Below are 25,198 nucleotides of genomic sequence, written 5' to 3'. Positions count from 1 at the left end.
AGGAGCAACTCTGTCTTGTCTGGATAAAACTTCAATTTGTTTGCTCTCATCCAGTCCATTACCCCCACCAGCTACCAGATTAGCACAGAAACAGATCCCTTGGAATTAGGTGGAAAGGAGTGATAGATTTGGGCATCATAAACTCTAAACAATCTTTCCCTCAGTTTCATGTAGATGTTAAAAGGAAGGGGGATAAAACTGAACCCTGAGAGACCCCACAGGCCAATGGCCAAGGAGTCAAGCAGGAATCCCCCAGCATCACCCTCTGAGAGCACCCTCCAAGAAAGCATGAAGCCAACGTAAAACAGTACCTCCAAGCCACATTCCAGAGAAGCAACTCAGAAGGATATCATATTGATGGTATCAAAAGCTACTGAGTAGTCCAGCAGATCCAACAGGGACACATTCGCCCCAGTCCAGATCCCTGTGTAGCTCATCCACCAAGGCAACCAAAGTGGTCTCTGTCCCATAACCAGGTCTGAAACCATACTGGAATGGATTAGATAATCCATCTCATCCAGGAACCCCTGGAGCTGAGAAGCCACCACACAGTTTAGTATCTTTCTCAAAAATGGAAAATTAGAGACTGTCTTATAGTTATTTAGTATAATAGGATCCAAGGATGTTTTTTCCCCAGAAAAGATCTTACCACAGCCTCCTTCAAATGTGCTGGGCCCCTGCCTTGGTGTAAAGGGGAATTAATCACTTACTCACCCAGCAAGTCCCTCTCTAGCCTTTTTAATTAGCCAGGAGGCAAAGGGTTTTGAACACAGGTGGTGGCTCTCATCTCTCTACATAGTACCAAAGTCTAGTCAAGTTATTTTGGTACCTTATATGATCCTTTCCCTGACAACAAATACACAATAATAACATGTTAACGATTAACATTTCACTGTCCATTTATGAGACTCCAAATTGGTGATCTATAATGGCTGCCTCACTCTGCTTGTTGATATGGACAGCGCATACCGTATGCCTCTCCTTCTCTTGCTGCACCAGGAGGACATCCCCACGGAGTGGCAGCTGGGCAGAGAGCTCCTCATCTTTCTGACTGAGCCAGTCTATGATCTCCTGGAGGGGAATCTGTAGCTTTCCACTGTGGTCTGAGAAGGCCTCCAGGCGTGCTCTAAGGGGAAAAAAGAGAAGCAAAAGAAAGAGGACAAAGGAGATTAGATCATGGCTTTGGGAGTCAAGTTATGAAATACAATGCTGACAGAGTAGAAAACATTCGTCAGCTCTAAAACATCATGATTTGCTTGTCAATTTTGGCTTGCATTCCAGACTGCAGATAGCACAAGTCATCACTCAACATGTCTTAAATGAGCCAATATGTACAAGGTCACTAAGTGACAAGGAAAAACAAAGATTTTCTACTTTTAATAGCTTTCCAGAAATGACAACTTGGAAGGCTCTAGGAGACTCAAACCAGGGACTAAGTCTATGCTACCCACACTACTGAGTAAGCTGCTGCTGGCCTGATCATTCATGTGCTTCAACAGCCACATAGACTACTGCAGCACATCATCCCAGTTGGACTAAGTGATCCAAGGCACCAAAGAGGAATCAGTTTACTCTCTATAACTGCTGTTGGAGATCCAGACCTTCATAAACCCAAGAAACTAGGTCATACTACTGCCCTATTGAGATACATCAGTGGTTTTCAATTTAGGGTCTCCAGAATTGGTGATAACGAATAATACTTCTGACAGTTGAAATCTAGTAACAATTGGAGACCCAGGTTTGGAAACTTCTCATCGACCATAACTGGCAGCATCTCTTCAAGGTTTCAGACAGGAATCTCCCCAAGCCCTTTTAGGCAATTCTAAGGGCTCCTCTGCCTTAAAAGGATGGACTCTTTTTTCAAGACCTGAGACACTCATTCCTATTGCTGTGGAATCTAAACTCCCAGAGTGTTTTTGCAGGTTTTTCAGGCCACGTGGTCATGTTCTGGAAGAGTTTATTCCTCACACTTCACCAGCTTCTGAGACTAGCATCTTCAGAGAATGCTGGAATGGAAGTGAGTAGGGTACAAACTCCCAGAGTTTAGAAAGGTTAATTTTTTGGTTTACAGCTCTAATAATTGGCCATTGTAGATAAGAGATTCTGGAAGTTGTTATTCGAAAATAACTTTTCTAAGCTCTGCTTTGGCCCCAACTTCTGCCTCCAGCACTATGGAACCTGGTCTACCTGAGCTGGAACTGGATTTTCACTCCACATTCATCTTCAAACTTAATTAAAGCCTGACATAGGGGCCTGAACAGACAGGCCAAAATAAAGCTGCTTCGGGTCACTTTGGAAGTATGCTGTTTAAATGACACATGCATCTTAAGAAGCCAGAAGGTGCATCAAAGCTGGACTTCAGTCATTAGGACTGGAGCATGGATTTGGTGCGGCTTCCGGCCTCTTAGGCTGCATGCATCATTTAAATAGCATACCCCCAAAGTGACCCAAAGCAGCTTTATTTTGGCCTGTCTGTTCAGGCCCATAATTTCATCAGAACTGGATTTGCCCATTTGTGAAAGTTCTCCCTTGTGCAAAGTCCTCTTTTACATTTGGTAACCCTAAATGGGTTGTCAGAATCCTTAAGAATTACAATGGAATTTCAGTTTCTGCACACCAACATAAAACAAGGCCCTTTAAGCCAAGACTCTGCTGTGCATCTCACCGAAGGTTGTGTGATTTCTTTTTAATCTCATTCCAGCAAAGATTCATCTCCAGAGGCATCTGTGGCCCAATGGCACCGTTTGGAGGATTTTGGCTCACACCGGCTGGTGCAGAGGCATCCTGAGGTGTTTTAACCTAAGCATAAACACAAAATACATCAGGATCAAGGGAAGGAGACATACCTGGTAACTATGAGTGGACAGGGAAACAGTGAATTTCATCCTGGTACTTTTGTCTTTCCCCTGAGAAGGAACACAATTTATTGGAAGTGTTTGGGGGGGGGGGGAATCCAGTATTAAAGGACTGGACACCCAGTGATGTCACTGGATGAAACTCTCTTTACTTCATTAATTATATGAGTTTAGTTACCATTACTACCACATATATATTTCCACATGCAGAGTGCTTCTCATAATTTTCAGGAATGCATCTTGTGTCTTTTAAAAACATTTTTAACCTTAAAGCAACAGAAATCCCATCAAAATATAGAAGTTGTCAGACAGGTACCAAATGTTTTATTACCAAAATTTCAAATGAATGTATGGTTTTCTGGGTTTCCATGTTCAATTACTTTCAGATTAGGACTTCAAGAAATTGGAGTTTATTAGAAGTGGAAGGGTTGCTAGTGGTTAACATGGGCTAATGCAAGTTAGGACATCTGTGAACTCACACAAATGATTTATCCTCCGCAGTGCCTCTTTCGGACCTTCTCCAAAGTTCTAAATTGTAGCTCTATCAACCTCCAGCAATCCTATAAAAGGGGCTTCCTACTGAAATTGCCAGTTCCATGGACACTGTTGCAGCAATCCACAGGACTGGCAAGACACAACAAGGGAGAGGATGGGCAGATGACCACTGAAAGAACAACTCAGTCAAGATGGAAGAATATGTACAGGTCACCCACCTGCAGGGCACAAAGTTGACCTGCACATATAGCAGTCACAATGGCAATGAAGAAGGAAGTATTCTATGATAGCAGTCGGAGATCACAAGTTGCCGTAGGCTCAAATGGTTTCCCACAGAGCTGGTCCAGGACCAATTCCAGACTCCACATTGGTGTAGAGCCTGACACTGGGGCTGTGGGTGTTTGTATCCCTTCAGAAACATTTTAACTAAGAAGTCACCAGAACAAGAAGGCTTACCTAGCAGCTGAAAAAGTATAGAGATGGTAGCTAGTTAGCTACAAATCAAGGACAGAGACAGATCTTGTGAAGAAAAATAAAAAAGAAGTTCAAAACATAACTTGTAGTGGCCTCAGTAACATCCACAGAAAGTGGTTGCATTGCCAAAATCCCGGTAAGGAATAGACATTTGAACTGCCTCCAATGTTTGGGTGAATCCCATGTAGTTGCCTCCTGGGCTTATTGATTTGTTTTCACACTACAAGCGAGATGTAACAGGGAGCGCCATCTCAAAGTTCGCCTGTATGAACAGGCCCTGAGGCCTCAGAAGCCTGAACCTCAACCTCAAGAAATGAAGAGAAGGCTAGAGTTGAAAAGGGCACTATGAAAGAACTGGACAAGATCCTAAAGAGTAAAGATATAATGCTAAACACTAAAGTAAGGATCATCTAAACCATCATATTCCCCATCACCAAGTATGGATGTGAAAGCTGGACAGTGAAGAAAGTTGATAGAAAATAAACTCATTTGAGATGTGGTGCTGGAGAAGAGTGCTGAGAATACCGTGGATGGTCAAAAAGACAAACAAATGGGTCCTAGAACAGATCAAGGCTGATCACTCCCTGGAAGCCAAGATGATCAAATTGTGGCTGTCTTACTTTGTCCACATCATGAGAAGGCCTGAATAACCAGAAAAGACAATAATGCTAGAACAGGGAGAGGGTAGCAGAAAAAGTGGAAGGCCACACATCAGATGGTTGAACTCAACTGGAGAGGCCACATGCTGAGCCTGCAGGACCTGAGCAGAGCAGTGGAAGATAGGTGCGCTTGGAGAAGTCTCATGCATGGGGTTGCTGTGATTCAAAGTCAACTCAAGGGCAGTTAACATAATCAACAACAACAACAAGATCAGTCAGATTGTGAGCTACTTCGGGAGAAAGGCAGGATTTTAAAAAATGAAATAAATCCAAATTTAAAAATTAAAATACAGCTGTGTAATTCTCCAAACCTTCGAAACAAACCCAGGGCTACGTGATACCTCCTCTCATTTGGCTGCCTAAGCAAGGAGCATTCATAGCACAACCAGAAAGCTGGAAATGGAGGGAAGGATCCTTCTCCTTTTGTGTCATGTCTATTTAGATTGTAAGCCTGAGGGCAGGGAACCGTCCAATTAAAAAGATTGTATGTACAGCGCTGTGTAAATTTACAGCGCTTTATAAATAAAGGTTAATAATAATAATAATGCCACGTGGAATGGTTACAAGCAGAGGACTCCTAAGGCTACCATTCAAAAGGCATTACCCAGTTATCCTGCCTTCCCTCCCTTAAAAGGTTATTTTCCCCACTGGTAGGAGAAAAGAAAGCAGAAGTGGCCAGAAATGATTCTACGAAAGAAGTGTATACATACTTGAAAGCCCACTTGTGCATCATCATCTCATCATTATCCAAGGCCTCAGTGCGCAGGATGTTCACAGCTGACTACATGCTGTGTGAATTAATCAAAATGTGCAATAAAGACGAGTGGATAGTGTAAACTGATTCTGACAAGGGGGAAAAAAATCTAACAGGAATTACACCACCCACCCATCGCTGTGTTCATGTCATGCCCTGCATTTATTAAATGTACATCGCACACAAGAAACACAGGAGGCCTGTGTGTTGGATCAATACAGAACTAGACCTGTGACATGAGCATTTCCTTGTTTCAGCTTTAGGGAGTTACTGTCTCTGGATCATCTTAGGTAAACATGTGCACTATAATTTTTATTTTTTTAAAAACTGACCATTTCAGGCTGAGAAAAAAAAATAAGGCACACTTTCCCTGAACACCCAATTTTTTTAAATAGAGAAGACTTAATAACACAGTGCCACTGAGTATATGAAAAAAGCTTTTTACTTTGGCTGGGAAGTAGTTTTTAGGAAAATCAGTACAAGAGTAGAACTTCCTTCTGTTATGCTTTTAAAAATGCACATAACCCCTCAAATTCCCACAAAGGATTTTTTTTAAGACGCAGACATGCGTAATTAATTTATTTTATTTATTTTATTTATATGCCGGCTCTCTCACATGATCAAGGTGGCTCACAACATCAGGTACAAAACAATAAAAAATATAACATACAATTAAAATACATCCCATTAATTCCCCCCCCCCCCCCCGAAACCATACTACAACAAAATTAAGCCATTTTGTATAAACAGTTGCTAAGATTTTGTTTTTCCCTGTCTTTATATTGTCCTGGAGTACATAGGAAAACTTTCTTACATGAAAGCACATTGACGAGTGCTTCCCAACCTTGGTTCCCCCAGAGGTTACTGAATGCAACTCTTACCCTTCCCAGTCAACTTGGAAAATGCCCAGGAATTCTGAGAGCTGTAGTCCAAAAAACATCTGGGCATCCACATTTGAGAGCTCTCTTTGCATTACCTGCTATGCTATTATTTTTAAGTGAAGTTGCCAGGACCTGGACCTGATATCTTCTGTATGTGGCCCACTGCTGAGCCACTGCAGATAAAGGCAGCATAATCTAGGCAGAAATAATCCAGTTTGACACCACTTTAACTGCTCAATGCTATGAAATTCTGGGAACTGTAGTTTTGTGAGACACTTAATTTTTTTCTGTCAGAGCGCTCTGGTGCCACAACAAGCTACAAATCCAAGAATTCTGTAGCATTGAGCCATGACAGTTAAAGTGGTGTAAAACTGGATTATTTCTGTAGTGCAAATGCAGCTCCAGTATCAAATGTTAGGGATATGTACTTTTTCACAACTCGCTTGTGAATTTCCCAGAGGCAAGTGGCTGACCAGTATCCAGGGACAGCATTCTACTGTAGATTGGCTAGAATTTGAGAAACCATTTTCTTTTCTTCTTTTTTTTGCACTATAGGTACCAGAATCCCCAGACAGAATTGTGAGCGGAAGGTTTGTTGTCAACTCATGGCAACCCTATTGAGACATCTCCAAGACCTCTGTCCTCCAATGCTCTGCTTAATTATTGCAATCCCATAAAACTTCCTCAATAGAGTCCCTCCATCTGGCATGTGGCCTTGCTCTCTTCCTACTTCCCTCCACCTTCCCAGCATTATTGTCTTTTCCAATGAGTCCTTCCTTCTCGTGATGTGTCTGAAGTATGACAGCCTCAGTTTGGTCATCTTGGCTTCCAGGGAGGTTTCTGGCTTGATCTGCTCTAGGACCCATTTGTCTGTCCTTTTGGCTGTCCATGGGATCCTCAGCATTCTTCTCCAGCCCCACATTCAAATGCATTGATTTTCTTCCATCTTCTTTCTTAACTGTCCAGCTTTCACATCCATCCATGCTAATAGGGAACACAATGATTCTAACTTTTGTGCTCAGTTGTACATCTTTGCATTTTAGAATCTTTTCTAATCCTTTCATAGACACCCTCCCCATTCTTAATCTTCTGATTTCCTGACTGCGGTCCCCATTTCTATCAATGTTTGATTCCAGGTGTGGGGATTCTTTTACTATTTCTATTTCTTCATTGTCTAGGCTGAACTTGTGAAGGTCCTTGGTGGTCCTTTGGTGGTCAACAGAAGATACAAATTGTGATTCTGGAAATCTTCCAAGCTCTGCGATGTTATCCATCGAGCAGTTTGTATTTTCTCTTATAAGGGTGTACTCCACAGGCTGGGAAGCAATGCTGCGGATTCTTTTTATTAAAGAAACCCCCCTCTGTCATATTATTTGTGCTGTCCCTGGTCTCCGCTTCTAACTAATTAGCTGCTAGTTCTCCAAGGCAATTTAGCATTTACTGTCTTCCATTAGTAGCCATCAGCCCCAAGGGCTTCACAAGTGACACATATCAGGCATCTTTAAGATTCTTAATGGAAAAGGCACCCAAAGGAAATTCCAGGAGGGAAAAAGCTACTCAGCAACAACACTTCATAGTTTGAAGCCAGAGTCAGAATTCGTTCACTACGCCCCCCAAATTTATTCTTGCAGGGGTAGAATCAATTCCTAAGATCAATTTGCTTCTTGTTGTCTTTTTTTTTTTTTAAAAAGAAGCTAATCTTTTAGCTTCATTTTGGTTTTCCTGCAACGTTCACAATTTACGGGATTAATTCTGTCATGTTCTAGCAAGAAAATCAGATGCTAAAGTATGTAATTTGTAATAGATTGGGCTGAAAGGTTTCCACAAGAATGATAAAAAAATAAAGCAGCAGCTGCTTTTTTTGTTGTTGAAAGAACGTTTCAAAGTAATCATAAAACTTTGTGAATTTTCAATGTGGGAGGATTCAAATTTGAAGCGGCATTACTCAGTTCTGAATGGAGTGCAAATTTTGCACCTGGAAAAAGCTACCAGCCCAACAAAAGCACCATTGCCAGCCTCCATCTATCTGACACAGCTAAGCCCAGCAAAACTGAGGTTGGGTTGGTGTGTCACTCACAAGACAGCTTTTAATTTTACATCCTCCCCACAACCCACTCCCCTGATGACCTGTGAAACATCAAAAGAAACACACATGAAAAGTCAGGCAGCCACAAAAGGAAACTTAAAAGATGAGTACCAAAAGATGAGCATCATAAATCATTCACACTACATCTGCTGCATCTTGCTACAAGACAAGAGAGAGTAGGTACCTTTCCATGCACTGATGCTCACAATGCCAATCTAGGTTAGCACCCTGCTCTGTCAGTCAGAAACAATGCTGCGGGGTGGTCCTCCCAAGGCCGAGGGGAAAATTCCTAAGAGAACTGAGACACTTTAGACTGGCGGTTTGCAGCCAAGTGACAGCAAAAGCTAACTCTGCTGTTGTCTAAAACCTGCCACCATGTGCAGCCAAGGGGAAGAGACCAAATGTGGTCTTGACTGACTTGCACAAGATATTCGCAACTCACCATGAACTGCAAGACATCACAGCTGTAAAATGAAATGACTGAAGAGGCAAAATGTGGTGGTCCTCCTCATCCTTCCCCAAAATCAAATATCCCAGGTTCTGGGGTGGGGGAAATCCAGTATTGCTACCATCTCACAAGAAGAGCTCCTAGTGCATAGTGTTGCAGGCATGTCCAGCTGATCGGGTTGCTTCCTTTCTCCTTCTGGACTCCCACTCCACCCAGACCAGGCCCATGTGAACTGCTTTAATTTTAGATCCATGCATGGCACACGCCTGCCCTCGCAGGCAAAGTTTCTCTTACCTGTGCAAGAGTGAGGTTGTCTGGCAGGATTCCATAGGAAAAGGGATGCTGATCACAATCTCTCCAAAAGCCATCAGAAAAGACAGAAGACAAAAACAAAAACAGAACCACAGGCAGGAGGGCAGAGAGGGAAGGTCAGGCAGAAAGGAGTGGCTTGCTTGCTGCCTTCTCTGCTGATCCTCCAGGAATCTGCAGGGGGGTGGCAACAAGAACCCCTCTTCAGCCTGTGAATCACAGCTTTTGTCTATGTGGAATTCCAGCTCTTTCCAAGCAGACTGGTGCTTTCAGGCTGGCAGGGAGGTGTGTGTGTGTTTGTGTGTGGGAGAAGCAGCTGCCTGAGCGAGAGGGAGGCAGAATGTCATAGGCAGGGTACTGCCTTCCCAGCATGGACTTGTGACAGTCACACTGAACTCCATGTTACTCAAATGAAAGGGAAAGTCAAGCCAAGAGAGGCACTGCAATATAAAAAATGAGAGTAGAAGAATGGCATGACTGGACCAGACCAAGCAGCTTATGTAGCTTAGACCATGCAAAAGTTCCATTTATGGAATTCCAAGAAACCCTTTAGCTGTGGGGGATTCAGGCAACTGTAATTCAAAAAAGAAACATTGCAAAGTCTGATCTAGCCCAGTTTACGTCCAACAGCAAACAGCCACATGTTTCAGGACACTCACTAGTGGAGCACCCCATAACCATATATTATATGTCTAGTGGCCAAGGCTATGCCTCCATCTCTCCACCACAAAGGCCGTTCATATCTCCAACACACCGGTCTCCATACAACAATAGGACTGTTGCTCAATAAGATCAGAACCAAGCCCTACATCATTTTTTTTTAATTCCTTGGATCTTGATTTTGCACTAGGGCCCTTTGGCTCTCCAGAGACATTGCCTTCAGAGACGTGAGCCAGCAGAAGCCCGGACTCTGGGAAACCAGAGATCAAATCCCTGCTTAGCTATGGAAACCTCTGGGTGACCTTGAGTCAAAATCCAAAATACACAAGTAGTGATACCTTTATGGGAAAATCACACTATCTCAGCCAAAGAGGAAGGCAATGGCAGAAACCTTCTCAGAATTAATGCTGACAAGGAAATGCTATGACAGGATTGCCATAAGGTGGGGCCAATTTGAAGGCGTGTAACAAAAACTTTCCTTTCCCATCAGTCTTCTGGAAGTGGAATTCAAACACTTTAATTTACTATGCTTATCTTTCAATTTGCCTTAAATGTTCCACAAATAAAGCAAATAAAAGTGGCAACACCTGTTAGATGGAAACTTTTAATTAAAGATGCAGTTACCCTTCAAAGATTTTAACACTTTTCTTCTCTGTTCTGGATAGGCTGGAATACAATTTGTTTATTTTAGCAATAAACCAGAATTGCCAAAAACCAGATTTAAAACACGCAGAAATGCAATACATAAAAAAACATCAGCTAGATTATCTATAGAAGTGATTGAATAAAGGATGGCAATTCTAAAGAAATGAACTAGAATGCGGTCTCCTTGTCCTTTGCCTCCTTCACACGGCAATTACAGGTATAGAAGCCCTGTCTATTTTTGTATCTGATCAAGTGCCGATTCTAGATTTTGGAGGGTTCTGAGCAAGAATCCCTGAGAAGACCAAGATCATCCTATTCTTGCTGGCCATTCATTTGATCTGTCTCTTTCTGGGCTCAATTTGCATGGAGAGCATGCAGCAATGGGAAATGTAGCTCTTTCCCCTCATTATGGCCATTGCTTGCATGCTCAGGGAAAAGCAGGTGAATAGATAGTGACAGCAAGGAAGAGTAGCAATAGGGATAAAAATTTCCAGCTCTTTTTAGGGTGTAGACCTTGGTAGGTGCCCAGCAATCTCAGTCCCTGACTTTAGCTTTGGGCCGAGTTCTCCAACCCCTGCATTCTTCACATGGACTCCTATCATATGTGTCCATTCATTCTTGGAATTTAATTTCTGAAAGTTTTTACAGGGCTAAAAGCAGAAAAGACTGATGTGGCAGAACCTGGCAGCTGAGACTTCTTGGGAGTCCAGCTTCATTGCTGGGGAAGCAGAAATTCCTGGACCTTGGCACACCCTTCAACACTGAAGGAAGAAGAAAGTGTCTTTGTTTTTGCCAAGAGGATTCCGTTCCCATCACCAACAATCTCCCACAGATTTTTGCCTCCAAACCAATCTTTCCATGCTGGATCCCACCTACAGATGCAAGTTGAAAAGGCACCCTTTTTCTCCCAATCTCTGTTTCTTTGCTTGTCTCTATCAGCCAATCTCCTGAACTTTTGCATGTCTGGCAATTGCTTCTGGTTTCTCTCTGTCCCTTCTCAGTGATCACACTTCTACAATAGGATTGGACTATAACTCTGATCAGCTCGGCCACATGGCCACATTGATTGGGGATGATGGGAAGCTTGGCCACATGGCAATGCAGGTTAGGGATGGTGGGGGTGGGTTGGAAAAAGACAGCTTAAAGAGGACATAACTTCCTATGGCCTTAAAATAAGGGTAGAGAACATCATTCAGCTTAAGGACCACATTCTTTCAGGAACAACCTTTTATGGATCACATGCTAACGGCAACAGGGCCAAAACCAAACATTTCAAGTTTGTATCTCCTTTTCTTTTTAACTGATGAAGCAGAGGAGTTTGTTTAGACTTTCACCTCAGAAGCCCTTTCCTCCTTGTCCTGAACATGCTCCAGTGTGATGGAAATGTCCTCATCACATACTCAAAAGCACAATTCATAATGAGTGTATGTACTCCACTGTCACAGTCCTAAAAGTTGGAAGCATTATTTTTTAAACTACAACTTGCTATATGCTAATGGGGCAAGGGTTCTGGGAGATGTAGTCCAAAGCAGTAACATTTCCAAGCTCTGGCGTCCACTCAACCTTCTTCTTCTTATGCTATTTTCATTGCCATTCCTGCCTAGAATTGAGTCCTGGCACTAAAAATGAGTTGTGGATCAATTATTATGATTCATATGCATAAGCCATATTCCAGAGTTTATCATTTCATGCAGGATCTGCACAACAACAGACCAATGATATTATTAGTGGTCTGCTTACAACTCCCTTTTGTTATCAGGCTTAATCAGTTAATTTTCCACTATTAGCATACTGTACCTAGCACAGTATTACAACATCCAAAATCCACAAAACAGTGCTAGCTTTATTAGGCCAAACCAAAATGCACAAAACATATGTTGCAAGCTTTTGAAGCTTCATTGGCTTCTTCATTGGGCAAAGGTGTTAAAAATTATGCAGCAGGGAAAAATATGATGAAGTTCGTCATGAGCCTGCCATTTGTCAAGATATTGTGGTTGCTGTCCTCAGTTCTTATGGAGGGGTATCTGCTCTGTTGGTTTTGGATATAATTGTACTTTGCTATATGGCCAACATGGAAATTTTTTCTGTACCAAGCATAGTCATTTGAATTTTGGAGTTGAATGGGAAATCAGGGGTTATCCTATCCAGCTCTGTGTTGCACGGATGCAGCTACAGCAGTTTAAATGCTGCCAGTAAAGGAGTTCCCTCCTCCTGATGGCCATAGCAATCAGTTCCACTATCAAACTACCATACAGATATTTTCCCTCCTGTGCTGTGAATGGCTGAGATCCTGTATCATGGATCTGAAACATTGAGCCGTACAGACAGGCCAAAATAAAGCTGCTTTGGGTCACTTTGGAGGTATGCTGTTTAAATGATTCATGCATCCTAAGAGGCCAGAAGCTGCGCCACAGCCATGCCCCAGTCCTAAGAACTGGAGCGCAGTTTTGGCGCAGCTTCTGGCCTCTTAAGAGGTGTGTGTCATTTAAACAGCATACCTCCAAAGTGACATGAAACAGCTTTATTGTGGCCTGTCTGTATGGGTCCATAGCTAATCTTGACAGCTTTAAAAAGGCTGTCAAGACGGATCTCTTCCAACTGGCCTTCCCTGAATAACTCACTCTCCCGTTGATATGGACCCTCTAACAGAATATCTTAGGATACCTATCTCTTTGTTATTGTTTGATTGTTTTAATAAATAATAAATAAATAAAAATTTTATTTATATGCCACCCTTCCTTCGATCAGGGCGGCTTACAGCATAAAAACAGACAATACAAAATACAAATCAATAAAAATACAATAAAAATACACAATGCAAAATAACAAAACTCAAAACCAACAGTAAAAAGCCCCATGGCCCAGCCTCTTGGCCACGAAAGAGGAGGGAGGCCCGCAGGATATCTATTCGGGGAATGCCTGTTGGAATAGGAAGGTTTTCAGGTCCTTCCTAAATTGGGCCAGGGTGGTAGACGAGCGGAGCTCTATGGGCAGCGCATTCCAAAGGGCTGGGGCAGCTATGGAAAACGTCCTCCGCGAAGTGGAGGCTAACCTAGCCCCAGGCACCTTCAGTAGCTGCTGCCCAGACGTTCTGAGGGTGCGAGGCGGAATGTACGGGGAGAGGCGATCCTTTAGGTATCCTGGGCCCAAGCCATTTGGGGCTTTATAGGTAATTACCAACGCCTTATATTGAGCTCGGAAGCGAATGGGCAGCCAATGGAGACCTCTTAAAACCGGTGTTATGTGGCTGGTCCTGGGAGCACCAGTGACCAGCCGGGCCGCCATGTTCTGCACCATTTGAAGCTTCCGAGTTTGGTATAAGGGTTGCCCCATGTAGAGTACGTTGCAGAAGTCCAGTCTCGAAGTTACCAGAGCGTGTACAACAGTTTCTAGGTCCCTCTGGGCCAGGTATGGGCGCAGCTGGCGAATCAGCCGAAGCTGATAACAGGTGCTCTTGACCGTCGCATTCACCTGAGCCATCAGGTGAAGCGACGAATCAAGAAGCACTCCCAGACTGCGCACGGAGTCCTTCACAGGGAGCGTGACCCCGTTCAGGACAGGTGGAATCACCGCCATTCCCGGGCCAGGTGAACCTATTACTAGTACCTCCGTTTTCTCTGGATTCAGCTTGAGTCGGTTTTCCCTCATCCAGCCCATTACTGACTCCAGACAGGCCACGAGAGGAGAGACGCCATCCTCAGTCACTGCATCAGTCGGAGACATAGAGAAGATGATTTGGGTGCCATCAGCGTACTGATAACCCCGCGCCCCATGTCTCCGGATGATCTCTCCCAGCGGTTTCATGTAAATGTTAAATAGCATGGGAGACAGAATGGCTCCTTGAGGGACCCCGGTTTTAAGGGCCCTCTCATCGGAGCACACGTCTCCCAGCTGCACCATCTGGGACCTCCCGGAGAGGTAGGACCGGAACCACTGGAGCGCAGTGCCCCCGATTCCCACCTCTGCCAGGCGCCCCAGAAGGATACCATGGTCTATGGTATCGAAAGCCGCTGAGATGTCCAAGAGCACCAGCAGGGACACGCTTCCCCTGTCGATGCCCAGACGGAGATCATCGACCAAGGCGACCATGGCCGTCTCAACCCCGTAGCCCGCCCGGAAGCCAGTTTGAAATGGGTCCAGATAATCCAAGACCGCCTGAAGCTGGATAGCAACCGCCCTCTCGATCACCTTTCCCAAGAATGGTAGCAGCGAAACTGGCCGATAATTATTATGTACCAGGGGGTCGAGGGAGGGCTTTTTTAGGATCGGTTTTACAATGGCCAATTTGAGATCCGATTTTAACGTTTGGATATTATTTTATCATTATAAGGAAATTTTAAATTGTTGTGTGAGTGGGAGGAATAACGGGTTAGTGGAAGGGATAATGGGTTTTTATCTTATATTGTTGTATTTTTACCTTTGCTGTCGGAGAGGCGGGATATAAATAAATAAATATTATTATTATCATTATCATTATTATTATTATTATTTATACCAAACACAATGCTCCATGCTAACAGCTCCACCACTCCCTCTCCAATAGCAACTACCAAGCCCAGGGAGCACTGCAACAACTGTTAAATTAAATAGCGGAAGAGGGGCATGATTGAGCTGTGGGAATTGTCTTCCATTGCAGCTGAACATCTCTAGACAGAAAAGAAAGAGGAAAGCAGCCATTATCCTTCTCTCTCTCTCTGCACCGCACAGCAATGACAGAAGGGAATCCCTCCTTTGATGGCTATAGTAACATCCCTGAGGCTTGGCAGCTGCCTGATGGGGAGGGTTTGAAAAACAATTTTCAAAAAATTGCTCCAGTATTGCTCAGCGCAGACCAGCAGAGCCAGCATGGTGTTGCACATCGTCAGCCTGGGGTGTCTTTCCTGTTGTTTCACAGGACTCTGAACAACAAAATGGAGACCTGAGTTGCTCTGTTGGATGCAGCTTTATGTAATGGGTTTGCCTTAACATCTGTACAATTTGCCTGATAGTAGATAAATCTGTTAAGCCTTCCATTCACTGTGCTGAATGTAAAGAACCTTGTGCCTTTGGCAAAACAGCATCTGCCCTCCTGGAGTGTACAATCTTACAGACAATTAAGAAAGCACTGAAAAAGGAAAGAGGAAGCCAAGGAGCCTGTTTGGATCATTATCAGACCAACTTTGTCCATGCTCTGGAACAAAGCAATGGAGCCTCTCCTCACTTCACTGTGCCTCAGCCTCCTTTGAGGGGGTGGCCATTCAAAATTGCCTGTGTGCACTAACTCCCTGTGTGGGTAGTGTTAGCATACCCTACACCCACCGCACTGAACATGGGGTTTCAGATTTTGATATTTTGATATCTAGCTCAGAGATTTTAAGAGGTCACAAAGACTTTGAAACACTAGAAGTTTCCCATGGGAAAGGCACACTGGCCTGAAGACCTGTGGAGAATCTAGAAAGCACTAAATAAAAGTTTAATGGGTTTGCTGATCACTCCATTCTCCCCTCCTGGAAAGACCTGTTGGAAGAGATTTGTCAGCTGAATATGCTGCTTGAAGTTAAGGTGGCCTTAAAGATCAATATCTTCCGACAGGTTTATCCAGATGATTTTAGACTGCAAATTTTAAACAATTAATTTTAAATGTGCATTGTTTTAGTATGTATTTATCATGTTTGTTCTTTTAACCCAGTCTTTGCCAAAGTTTGGTCCTCCAGATGTTTTTGACTCCAGTTCCCAGAACTCCTGACTGTTGGCCAAGCTAGCTGGGGCTTCTGGCAGTTGAAGTCCAAAACACTTGGAGGATCAAAGTTTGGGAATCACTGTTTTAATTCATGTGTGTTTTAACTGATATTATGTTGTTAAAAATACAATCATATTTGTTGGTCTGTTTTTGTTGGTCTGTTGTTCCCTGCTTCAATCCATGGGGAGATGATGATGATGAAGAATGATGATGATGATTCACCTTTTTTGAGTTTACTCTTTAAGTTCTGTTTTTTTAAAGGTTAATTTTAATTATGTCAATCTCTTTGGTTTAACTTTTGTATTTTCAGTTTGACAGTTAGGAATCAACTTGAGGAAAAGCAGTCAATACATGCCTTAAGTAAACAAAGGCAGAAAGCATAGCAGACCTGATGCTGTGGTTCTTACCTGAGACTGTGTATGGGAGGTGCTATTGCGACGGGTTGGGCCTGTGGCATGCCACTCATGACATCTGGGGAGGGTGAAAGAGCATCCCTGCATGACCATTGGCTGCATTAGAACAGACACTCATGAGGACAGCTGCAGTTTTGTACACTGGAAACTGGATGGAGAAAAAGAAAAGCAAAACAAACAGAGATGTTAGTCACTTCAACCATCCCAAACTGCAGATTCTGCACAAGATCCATTCTAACTCTTTGATTCTATGAATGGGATTGTTGATTACATTGGCCAATATCCTACTTTTAGATGCGTTATAGAAATTTGAGCCACAACCTTGTGGCTGTGAATGGCTGCAGTATAGGCATTTAACCACTGTGCCACTAAGCTCACTAGAATAGAGTTGCTCTGCTACATTAGTTTTGCTCTATCTTGCATTTAATACCTTTTGCCAATTTTTCTTTCCTTCATTCATCTTTTTGGAGTAGGGTTGGTAAGGCTGTGCACTCCTCTCCAAATGTCCTAGTACAAGCATCTCTGGATGCCTATGCTAAAGACCTCTTGACAATAGCACTTTTGAAAAAGTCTATGAAAGTCCATGGAATAGAGAAAGATAAGGCATTTTCTCCCCAGCTCTCTTGGGGATTTGCAAGGAATTTGTATCAAATGAAGAAAATACAACCCGGAAAATCTTAGGAACAGAAGCTCTTGCCTTGGTCTAGGCCCCACTAAAGGCAACATGGAGATAGATTTTTCAGCATAAGTTTTGATGAGCATGACGCTGCTTCTTCAAATACATGGAGTTGAGTCCACTGAATTTATCAATGGGGCCCATGCCTATGAAAAAGTGAAGGTAGTCCATAAGAGTATATGTTAAAATATATGTGTCAATCTTAAATTGCCATGAGACTCTTCCTTTTCTTAGCTTTTCTGCTCAGACATTTGTCTCCTCACCAGGTAAAGAGCAACTATTGCTATAAAGGGAACGCCATCCTATTTGGAAGGCAGCAAGCCATTCAACAAAACCAGTGACATAATGGGCCTCACTAAACAAGTTTTCTGCTCTGGGCTCAGGGCTTTTATTATCGATTCCCTTTGGGAATCTCTGCACCAACTGTCTTTACGTTGCTGTTGTTTCATGAAAAGACCAACAAAACATCCAAGCTATTCTTCTGGCAGGATTTGATTTGGGTTCTGGCTGAGGAATTTCTCTTCCAAAAGTAGCTTGGAGCAGAATTAAACAGTGGATACACACAGCACAATGTAATGTTGCATTTCCCTCTAAATAATCCTTCAATGTTTATCCCTACAGGCGAGATACTAATGAATATGTCCACAAAAATAAGACCCGTTGAGCAATGACCCCATTTCTAGGAGCTACTGGTTATTTAGTTAGTCGTTTCCTGGTAGCCCTTCAGCCCCAACTGGTCTTTTAATTAGTTCTTTCCTTTTTATAGTCCCACCAATCTCAGCGTTACTATAGTTATATTCTAAGTCAGAAAAACTCCTGTAAACCAGATCTTTTTTAAAAAGAGAGAACAGAGGAAAATACTAAGATACAACAGTTTGGCTGTATGCGCAACTCTCAGGATGATCTGTCATAAATTAGTCAAATAAGGATGTTAATTTCAGTGAAAATGGTGAGCATAGACGAAATCTGATTCCAGTATGTCTGTACTATTTGAAAGCTTGAATGGTGGACCGTGTGTCCTTTCCTCTATTTCTGAAGACAAGAGTCTTGCTCAGTTTGTTTCTGTAAGCTCACAAATGGGAATCATGCAGCCCTCAAAATGTTTAGGGGGTGGTATGTAGTCATGGTGGTGATGCGATGGCATAGGGGTTAAGATGCCAGTTCTGATGATTGGAAGATCAGAAGGTTGGCAGTTCAAGGCTGGAGTGCTGCTTGATGGGGTGAGCTCCTGTCACTAGTCCCAGCTCCTGCCAATTTAGCAGGTCCAAAGCATGCAAATCCAAGTAGATAAATAGTAAGGCAACAGCATTCAGTGCTGTCATGCTTGCCACATGAACACCAGAGTCATCTTCAGACAACGTTGGCTCTTCGGCTCAGTAATGGAGATGAGCACTACCCCGTACAGTCAGTTACGACTAGACATTCATGTCAAGGGACTACAGGCCAGTATAGAATGGCGCAAAGCGCCAGCCTGGGGCCAATTTTAGGGCTCAGGAGAGTGGAGTGTCTGCACGCTCATGAGCCCTACCATGCTGTCTGGGTGCCATTTTGGCACACACATGTTCACATGGTGTGCATGCTGATGACATGCCTTGTGCGCCGCATCCAAACGGCATGGCGCACAAGGGATGTCACTCCAGGGCAGTAATGGCGCCTCAATAGCAGCAAGAAAGAAGCCGCATTCCATAGCTCCTTTTTCATGGCGCATTGTTGCTGTGGCATACATCTGTATCCCCCCTACCTTTACCTTTACGTATGCTTATAGAGCCAGTGTAGCATAGGAATTTGAGTGCTGGACTAAGGAGTCCAGGGTTCAAATCTCCTCTCAACCCTGGAAACCCACTGAGTGACTTTGCTCAAGTTACCCTCTCTCAGCCTCAGAGGAAGGCATTGACAAACCTCCACTGAGCAAATTTTGACAAGAAAAATGTATGATAGGGTTGCCATAAGATGCAGTCAACTTGAAGTAACAACAACAATGTGGGCATGTATAGACAGTAGGCAGTCATATTTTATTTCCTTTCTCCAAATGTTTAACAGGCATTTTTCTTTCCTGTAGCGTTTCCCAGCAACGCCATGGAAAAGGAGCCATTTGTAATGCAGCCTTTGTTTTCTGGTCTTCTGACACCTTTGGAAAGAGTAGCGTCAGAAGGCTGGATTCCTTTGGCCCTTTACGCCTTGTTGTCCAGGATTACAATACTGCCTTTGTAGCTCCACTTTTGGTGCAATGCCCAAAACACATTCTTCAAAAATCTTGCTGCCTGCTGAAGTGACTGTACTTTTAACAAAATGTAGGACTTGCAATCTCATTGGAAGCCTGTTTGCTTAGCCTCATTGACTCTGACAAATCAGAAACAAAACCAAAAAGTCAGGAAAGAGACCTTTCCCCACTACATATTATTCTTAAAAGATTCTTAAAAGATTATATTAAATGTACAGTCAGCTCTGCACATCCATGGATTCTTTATCCACAGATGCGACCATCCATGGTTGGAAAATATGTTTTTAAAAATATAAATTCCAAAAAGCAAACCTTGATTTTGTCATTTTATATAAGTTATGCCATTTTACTACACCGTTGTATTTAGTGGGAGTTGTGTTTCCACTGATTTTGGTATCCAAAATATAATGTGTGTGTGTGTGTCCTGAAACTAAACCCCAATGCATACCAAGGGCCCACTATATTACAGGGGATAACATCTTTCTAGCCCTCTGCCTACTCCAATATACATGTCATGGATCCCATCTTTTTCTCCCATAATTGGCAGAAGACCATTTTTTCATGTATAGGACAATCCTATGTGTATATATTCAGACTAAATCCCACTGAGTTCATGCATAAGATTACAGCCTGAGTCTTGTCCAGAAGTGTATTCCTTTCAGCAGCATCTGCCACTCTAGTGCAATGATTCTCAACTTTTGGTCCTTCAAATATTTGGGGTTTCAGCTCTCAGAATTCTGATCCCTGGCCATATTGCTTGGGACTTGGAAACTGATATCAAAAACATCTGGAGGAACAAATATTAAGAACCACTGTTTAGTGAGTCTCTTTTTTTAGCATTGGTATCGATACTGTTTTCCTACATCAGATGACGACGGTTTTGGAAGCCGTGAAAATCTTTAAAGCTTGGAATTGATGAGTATCTTGAAATCTGTCATTCAAGAAACTCAGTGAAAAGAAAGGTGAGTGATAGTATCAGCAATCTGTGAGATCCTGTCTAAAATCTGAGGCCACTGAATAGAGCTGTGTCCTTGCCAAAGCCTGTCAGCAAGTCCCTCAGCAAATGACATGGCTACTTTTAGCTACTAAGGGTGGGTGGGGATAGGGATATTTCTTGGTTTTTAAGGTCAAATCCTGTCCATACTTTCTTACAAATAATCCTCAGTGAGTAACAACACACGGATTTGGGATACAGCTAATCTTCGTTGCCTAAATGCGGTCAGGTCAATGTTAAAAGTTGTCTTCCAAGATAAACAGGCACTCCTAAAATAAGAGAGATAATGTATGGAATAGGATGTAAGATGGTAGGAAGAATGTGAAGAAAGAGAAGAAGAGGCTTAGGTAGGAGAGAGATTGTAGAAAGATAACGGAAGAGATTTAAGGAAGGAAAGGAAATAGAAGAAGAAATGAAGCAAGAATGAGAAAGAACTTAAAGAGTCAAATCATCTATAAAGGAACTCTCCTCTTTATGTACACTATACCTGGAAGTTGTAATATCATCTTAAAGTTACAGTAATAGAACAAGCAATGTAATGTAAAGTAAGATAAATCTATAAGGATGTATGTATATTTTAAATTTAAATTGTTTAATAAAAATTTATTTTTTAAAAAAGAGAGAGACTTCTCAGTGGTGATGGAAGCAGGTGTCAACAGCGAAGGATGCCAGGACTGCAGAAATAATCCGGTTTGACACCTCTTTAACTGCCTTGGCTCGATGCTATGGAATTCTGGGAATTGTAGTTTGTTGTGGCCCCAGAGCGGATAATTTTAGCATTAAAAGAGGGAGTGAACCTTCATTAATAAAACAGTAAGCAAACAAATGCATTTTCTAGCCCTTATGCTGCAAGTGTGTCAGATGTCTATGTGGGAAGAAAAAGATATATAGTGTGGCCAGAAGATTTAAAAAATGTACGATGTTTATATGTTCAGCCAGACATTAGGGGTAGGGCTGCTTCCAGCAGAAAATAAAGAAAAATGAACCCATCAAATCATAGAATCATAGAGTTGGAAGAGACCGCAAGGGCCATCCAGTCCAACCTCCTGCTATGCAGGAACTTTCAATCAAAGCATCCCCGACAGATGGTCATCCAGCCTCCGTTTGAAGACCTCCAAGGAGGGAGACTCCATCACTCTCCGAGGGAGTTTGTTCCACTGTCGAACAGCCCTTACTGTCAGGAAGTTCTTCCTAATGTTGAGGTGGAATCTCTTTTCCTGGAGCTTGCATCTATTGCTCCGGGTCCTAGTCTCTGCAGCAGCAGAAAACAAGCTTGCTCCCTCCTCAGTATGCCATCCCTTCAAGTATTTAAACAGCGCTATCATATCACCCCTTAATCTTCTCTTCTCCAGGCTAAACATCGCTAGCTCCCTGAGTCATTCCTCATCAGGCATGGTTTCCAGATCCTTCACCATTTTAGTCGCCCTCCTTTGGACCACTCCAGGTTCTCAACATCCTTTTAAAATTGTGGTGCCCAGAACTGGACACAATATTCCAGTGGGGCCTGACCAAAGCAGAACAGAGTGGCACTATTACTTCCCTTGATCTAGACATTATACTTCTATTGAAGCAGCCTAAAATTGCATTGGCCTTTTTAGCTGCTGCGTTGCACTGTTGACTCTTGTTCAACTTGTGGTCTACTTGGACTCCTAGATCCCTTTCACATGTAGTTTCATTCAGCCAGATGTCCCGCATCCTAAATCTGTGCATTTCATTTTTCCACCCTCAGTGCAGTACCTTACATTTCTCTGCGTTGAAATTCATTTTGTTAGCTTTGGCCCAGCTTTCTAATCTATTAAGGTCATTTTGAATTTTGATCCTTTCCTCAGGGGTGTTAGCTACTCCTCCTAGTTTGGTGGAGTGAGAGCCCTGGTGGATAAAAGTTTATGCCATCCTATATTTGCACCTGTTTTCTTGGGCAGCTTAAAGTAACATGTGTGTCTGAAGTATTCTCTTATTTGGTATTTTAAATCACAGGGTTGTATTTTTTTAAATTCCTTCCTGAAATTCCTCCTCCTGACATCTTCAACATGTTGTCTTTGCTTCTGTACATCCAGTTAACACAGTTGCTAGTTAAATATTGATCTTCCTTGAAAACAAAGAACAGTCAAAATGTTATTGTGCTGACATCCACTTGGACATGCAACATCATTATTTCTTTTGAATGCTTAAGCTTGGGGAAAAAAAAGACATCTGAAGCCGCCTTGGAGAATTCTGAAGGCCAGTTGGTCTAATGGGACCATAATCCCACTTGACTGTTTGGTCTGGGGGTAAGAACGGCTGTTTCAGAAACTGATCTTCTTTGAAAAGCAACACTCCTAACCTTTTCAGCCTCTTTGAGGGCAGAAGACAGTCCAAAGAGAAGCATCATTTAGACAGTGGAAAGGGGGCACATGCTGTACTTCAGATTATGGTCCTAATTTTGCTGTTAATCCTGACTAGATTAGGCCTATTTAGGCTGCATCCACACTGGAGAAATAACCCAGTTTGGCACCATTTTATTCTGGCTCAAGGCTATGTAATTCAGGGAGTTGGAGTTTGCTGTGGGGCCCAGAGTTACATAGCCTTGAGCCAGAATAGAGTTAAAGTGGTGCCAAACCCGGTTGTTTCTCCAGTGTGGATACAGCCAGAGTCAATCAGATTAATTTTACGTGTTGATTTACCATTCAACAGTTGACTGAATAGGTTTACTCTAGTTGGGACTAACCAACAGGATGGGGGCATCCACACTGCAGAAATAATGTAGTTTGACACCGCTTTAACTGCCCTGTCTCAGTGCTCTGCTCTTGTGCCACAAAAAACTACAATTCCTAGAATTCCACAGCACTGAGACAGATCACTTAAAGCAGTATCAAACTGGATTATTTCTGCAGCGTGGATGCAGCCAATGCCAGCCTATCTGTGTTTATTCATACCCTGCATCCCTGTTTGTGTTAGCAATTCCACACACTGAGCATTAGTACAACACTTTTCAAATCATACATGTCAAAAATCGCAAATCCCTTTGTGAAAAACAACGACCTGCATTCACATTGCTTAAAGACTCATAAAAGTGTTTCTATCTGCCTTCTTTCCCTTCATGACTCAGTCGAGTAGGAAGGAAGGGAAAAGAAGATATTAAAAACATATGTATGGTTCCTTTTTAGAATCACAGAATCATAGAGTTGGAAGAGACCGCAAGGGCCATCCAGTCCAACCCTATTCTGCCATGCAGGAAATCTAAATCAAAGCATCCCCACTGACAGATGGCCATCCAGCTTCTGTTTAAAGACCTCCAAGGAAGGAGAGTCCACTACACTCCGAGGGAGTTTGTTCCACTGTCGAACAGCCCTTACTGTCAGGAAGTTCCTCCTAATGTTGAGGTGGAATCTCTTTTCCTGTCGCTTGCATCCATTGTTCCAAGTCCTAGTCTCTGGAGCAGCAGAAAACAAGTTTGATCCCTCCTCAATAGGACATCCCTTAAAGTATTTAAACAAGGCTATCATATCACCTCTTAACCTTCTCTTCTCCAAGCTAAACATCCCCAGCTCCCTAAGTCTTTCCTTACAGGGCATGGTTTCCAGGCCCTTCACCATTTTAGCCACCCTCCTTTGGACATGCTCCAGTTCTCACAGCAAAGGACCATTCCCAGATTTCCATAGCAGGGAACCACAGCCATGAAAGTGGTGTCAAACCCGATTATTTGTGCAGCGGCTCCATGCTGTGGATGAGGCCCAAGACCTGTGCCTTTAGGTACAACAGGAAATCACAAAGGCAACAAAGGGCCATTTCCAGACTCCTATGGCAGGGAGTCATAGCAGTTAAAGCAGTATCAAACTGGGTTCTATTTCTAGTGTGGCTGAGGCCTGAGACCTGTGCCCTTTGGTCCCACAACAAACCACAAAAGCAGCAAAGGATCCTATAGCAGGGAGACATGGGCCAGTTAAAGCAGTATCATACTGGGTTATATTTCTGAAGTGTGGATGAGGCCCAAGACCTGTGCCCTTTGGTGCCACAAGAAACCACCGAGCCAACAAAGCAGCATCCCCAGAATCCGAAAGCAGGGAGCCATGGCAGTTAAGAGGTATCAAACTGGGTTCTATTTCTACAGTGTGGATGAGGCCTGAGACTTTTGGTGCCACAGCAAACCCCAAAGCCAGCAAAAGGAGCACCCCCAGATTCCTATGGCACAAAAGCAGCAAAGGAGCCTATGGCAGGCAGCCCTGGGGCAGGTCAAGCGGTACCAAACCGGATTATCGGGGCAGTGCGGATGCTCCTCAAGCCCTTGCCATTCCAGATGAAGAAAGCTGTGGAATGAGTCAGGCTGAAAGGGAGGAGAGAGAGAGAGACACAAAAGCGAGGCCAGAAGCTGCCAGTCCTTTCCATGGAGCATCTCTCTCCAAGGCCGAGGCAGGGAGAGCAGCTGAAGGGCAGAAGAGGGGCGCATGCCAAGGAGAAGGGCCCGAGACACGTGTCAGGGGGACATACACACGAGACGAGGGCAGGGGAGGGGTGCCTACCTGGGTTTTGCCTTCCCTCCTCTTTCTCTCCTGGATCAACGGGAAAGGAGCCGATCCCAGCTTTGGCTGAGGCTGGGGAGGCGATCACATCCCCATCTCTTGCTGGGGATCCGGTGGAGGAGATCCAGGAGATCCCTTGGGTCGGGATCGGGCTGAGAAAAGAAGAGGAGGAGGGAAGGGAGAGGCAGGGAGAGGGAAGGAAGGGAGGAAGGAGGCCAGGCGCCCGCGCAGAGAAGGAGCCTTCGAGCAGAGGATGCAGGAGGAGGAGGAGGAGGAGGAGAGAGCCAGCTGCAGCCAGACAGCGTCCGCACTGCAGACTTAACCCGCTTCCACACCCCTTTCCCGGGCATGGCTCCCTGCTGGGAGGGACTCTGGGCTTTGTCCTTTGGAAGAGACCCCAAGCAAGGGCC

The 25,198-nt window shown here is 43.5% G+C and overlaps 1 protein-coding gene across 1 annotated transcript in view; it reads right to left on the bottom strand.

Moving 5' to 3' along the window:
- LOC149308888 (dystrophin-related protein 2-like) overlaps nt 1–24,997 on the bottom strand; it is a 41,527-nt gene extending 16,530 nt beyond the window's left edge. The window contains exons 1-4 of the mRNA XM_089536637.1: nt 24,789–24,997; nt 16,393–16,546; nt 2,666–2,799; nt 970–1,126 (exon numbers count right to left, since the gene is read on the bottom strand). Of these exons, the coding sequence (XP_089392763.1) occupies nt 970–1,126; nt 2,666–2,799; nt 16,393–16,500 (399 nt within the window). The 5' untranslated portion in view covers nt 16,501–16,546; nt 24,789–24,997. The remainder of the gene's footprint in view (nt 1–969; nt 1,127–2,665; nt 2,800–16,392; nt 16,547–24,788) is intronic.
- Nucleotides 24,998–25,198: the final 201 nt, after the last annotated feature.

This window comes from Sceloporus occidentalis, unplaced genomic scaffold (genome assembly GCF_023333645.1).
Source record: "Sceloporus occidentalis isolate IW3139 unplaced genomic scaffold, rSceOcc1.0.p SCAF_8, whole genome shotgun sequence".
NCBI classification, from domain to species: domain Eukaryota; kingdom Metazoa; phylum Chordata; class Lepidosauria; order Squamata; family Phrynosomatidae; genus Sceloporus; species Sceloporus occidentalis.
The sequence above is the reverse complement of the archived record's forward strand: the minus strand, read 5'-3'. Positions and strand labels throughout refer to the sequence as shown.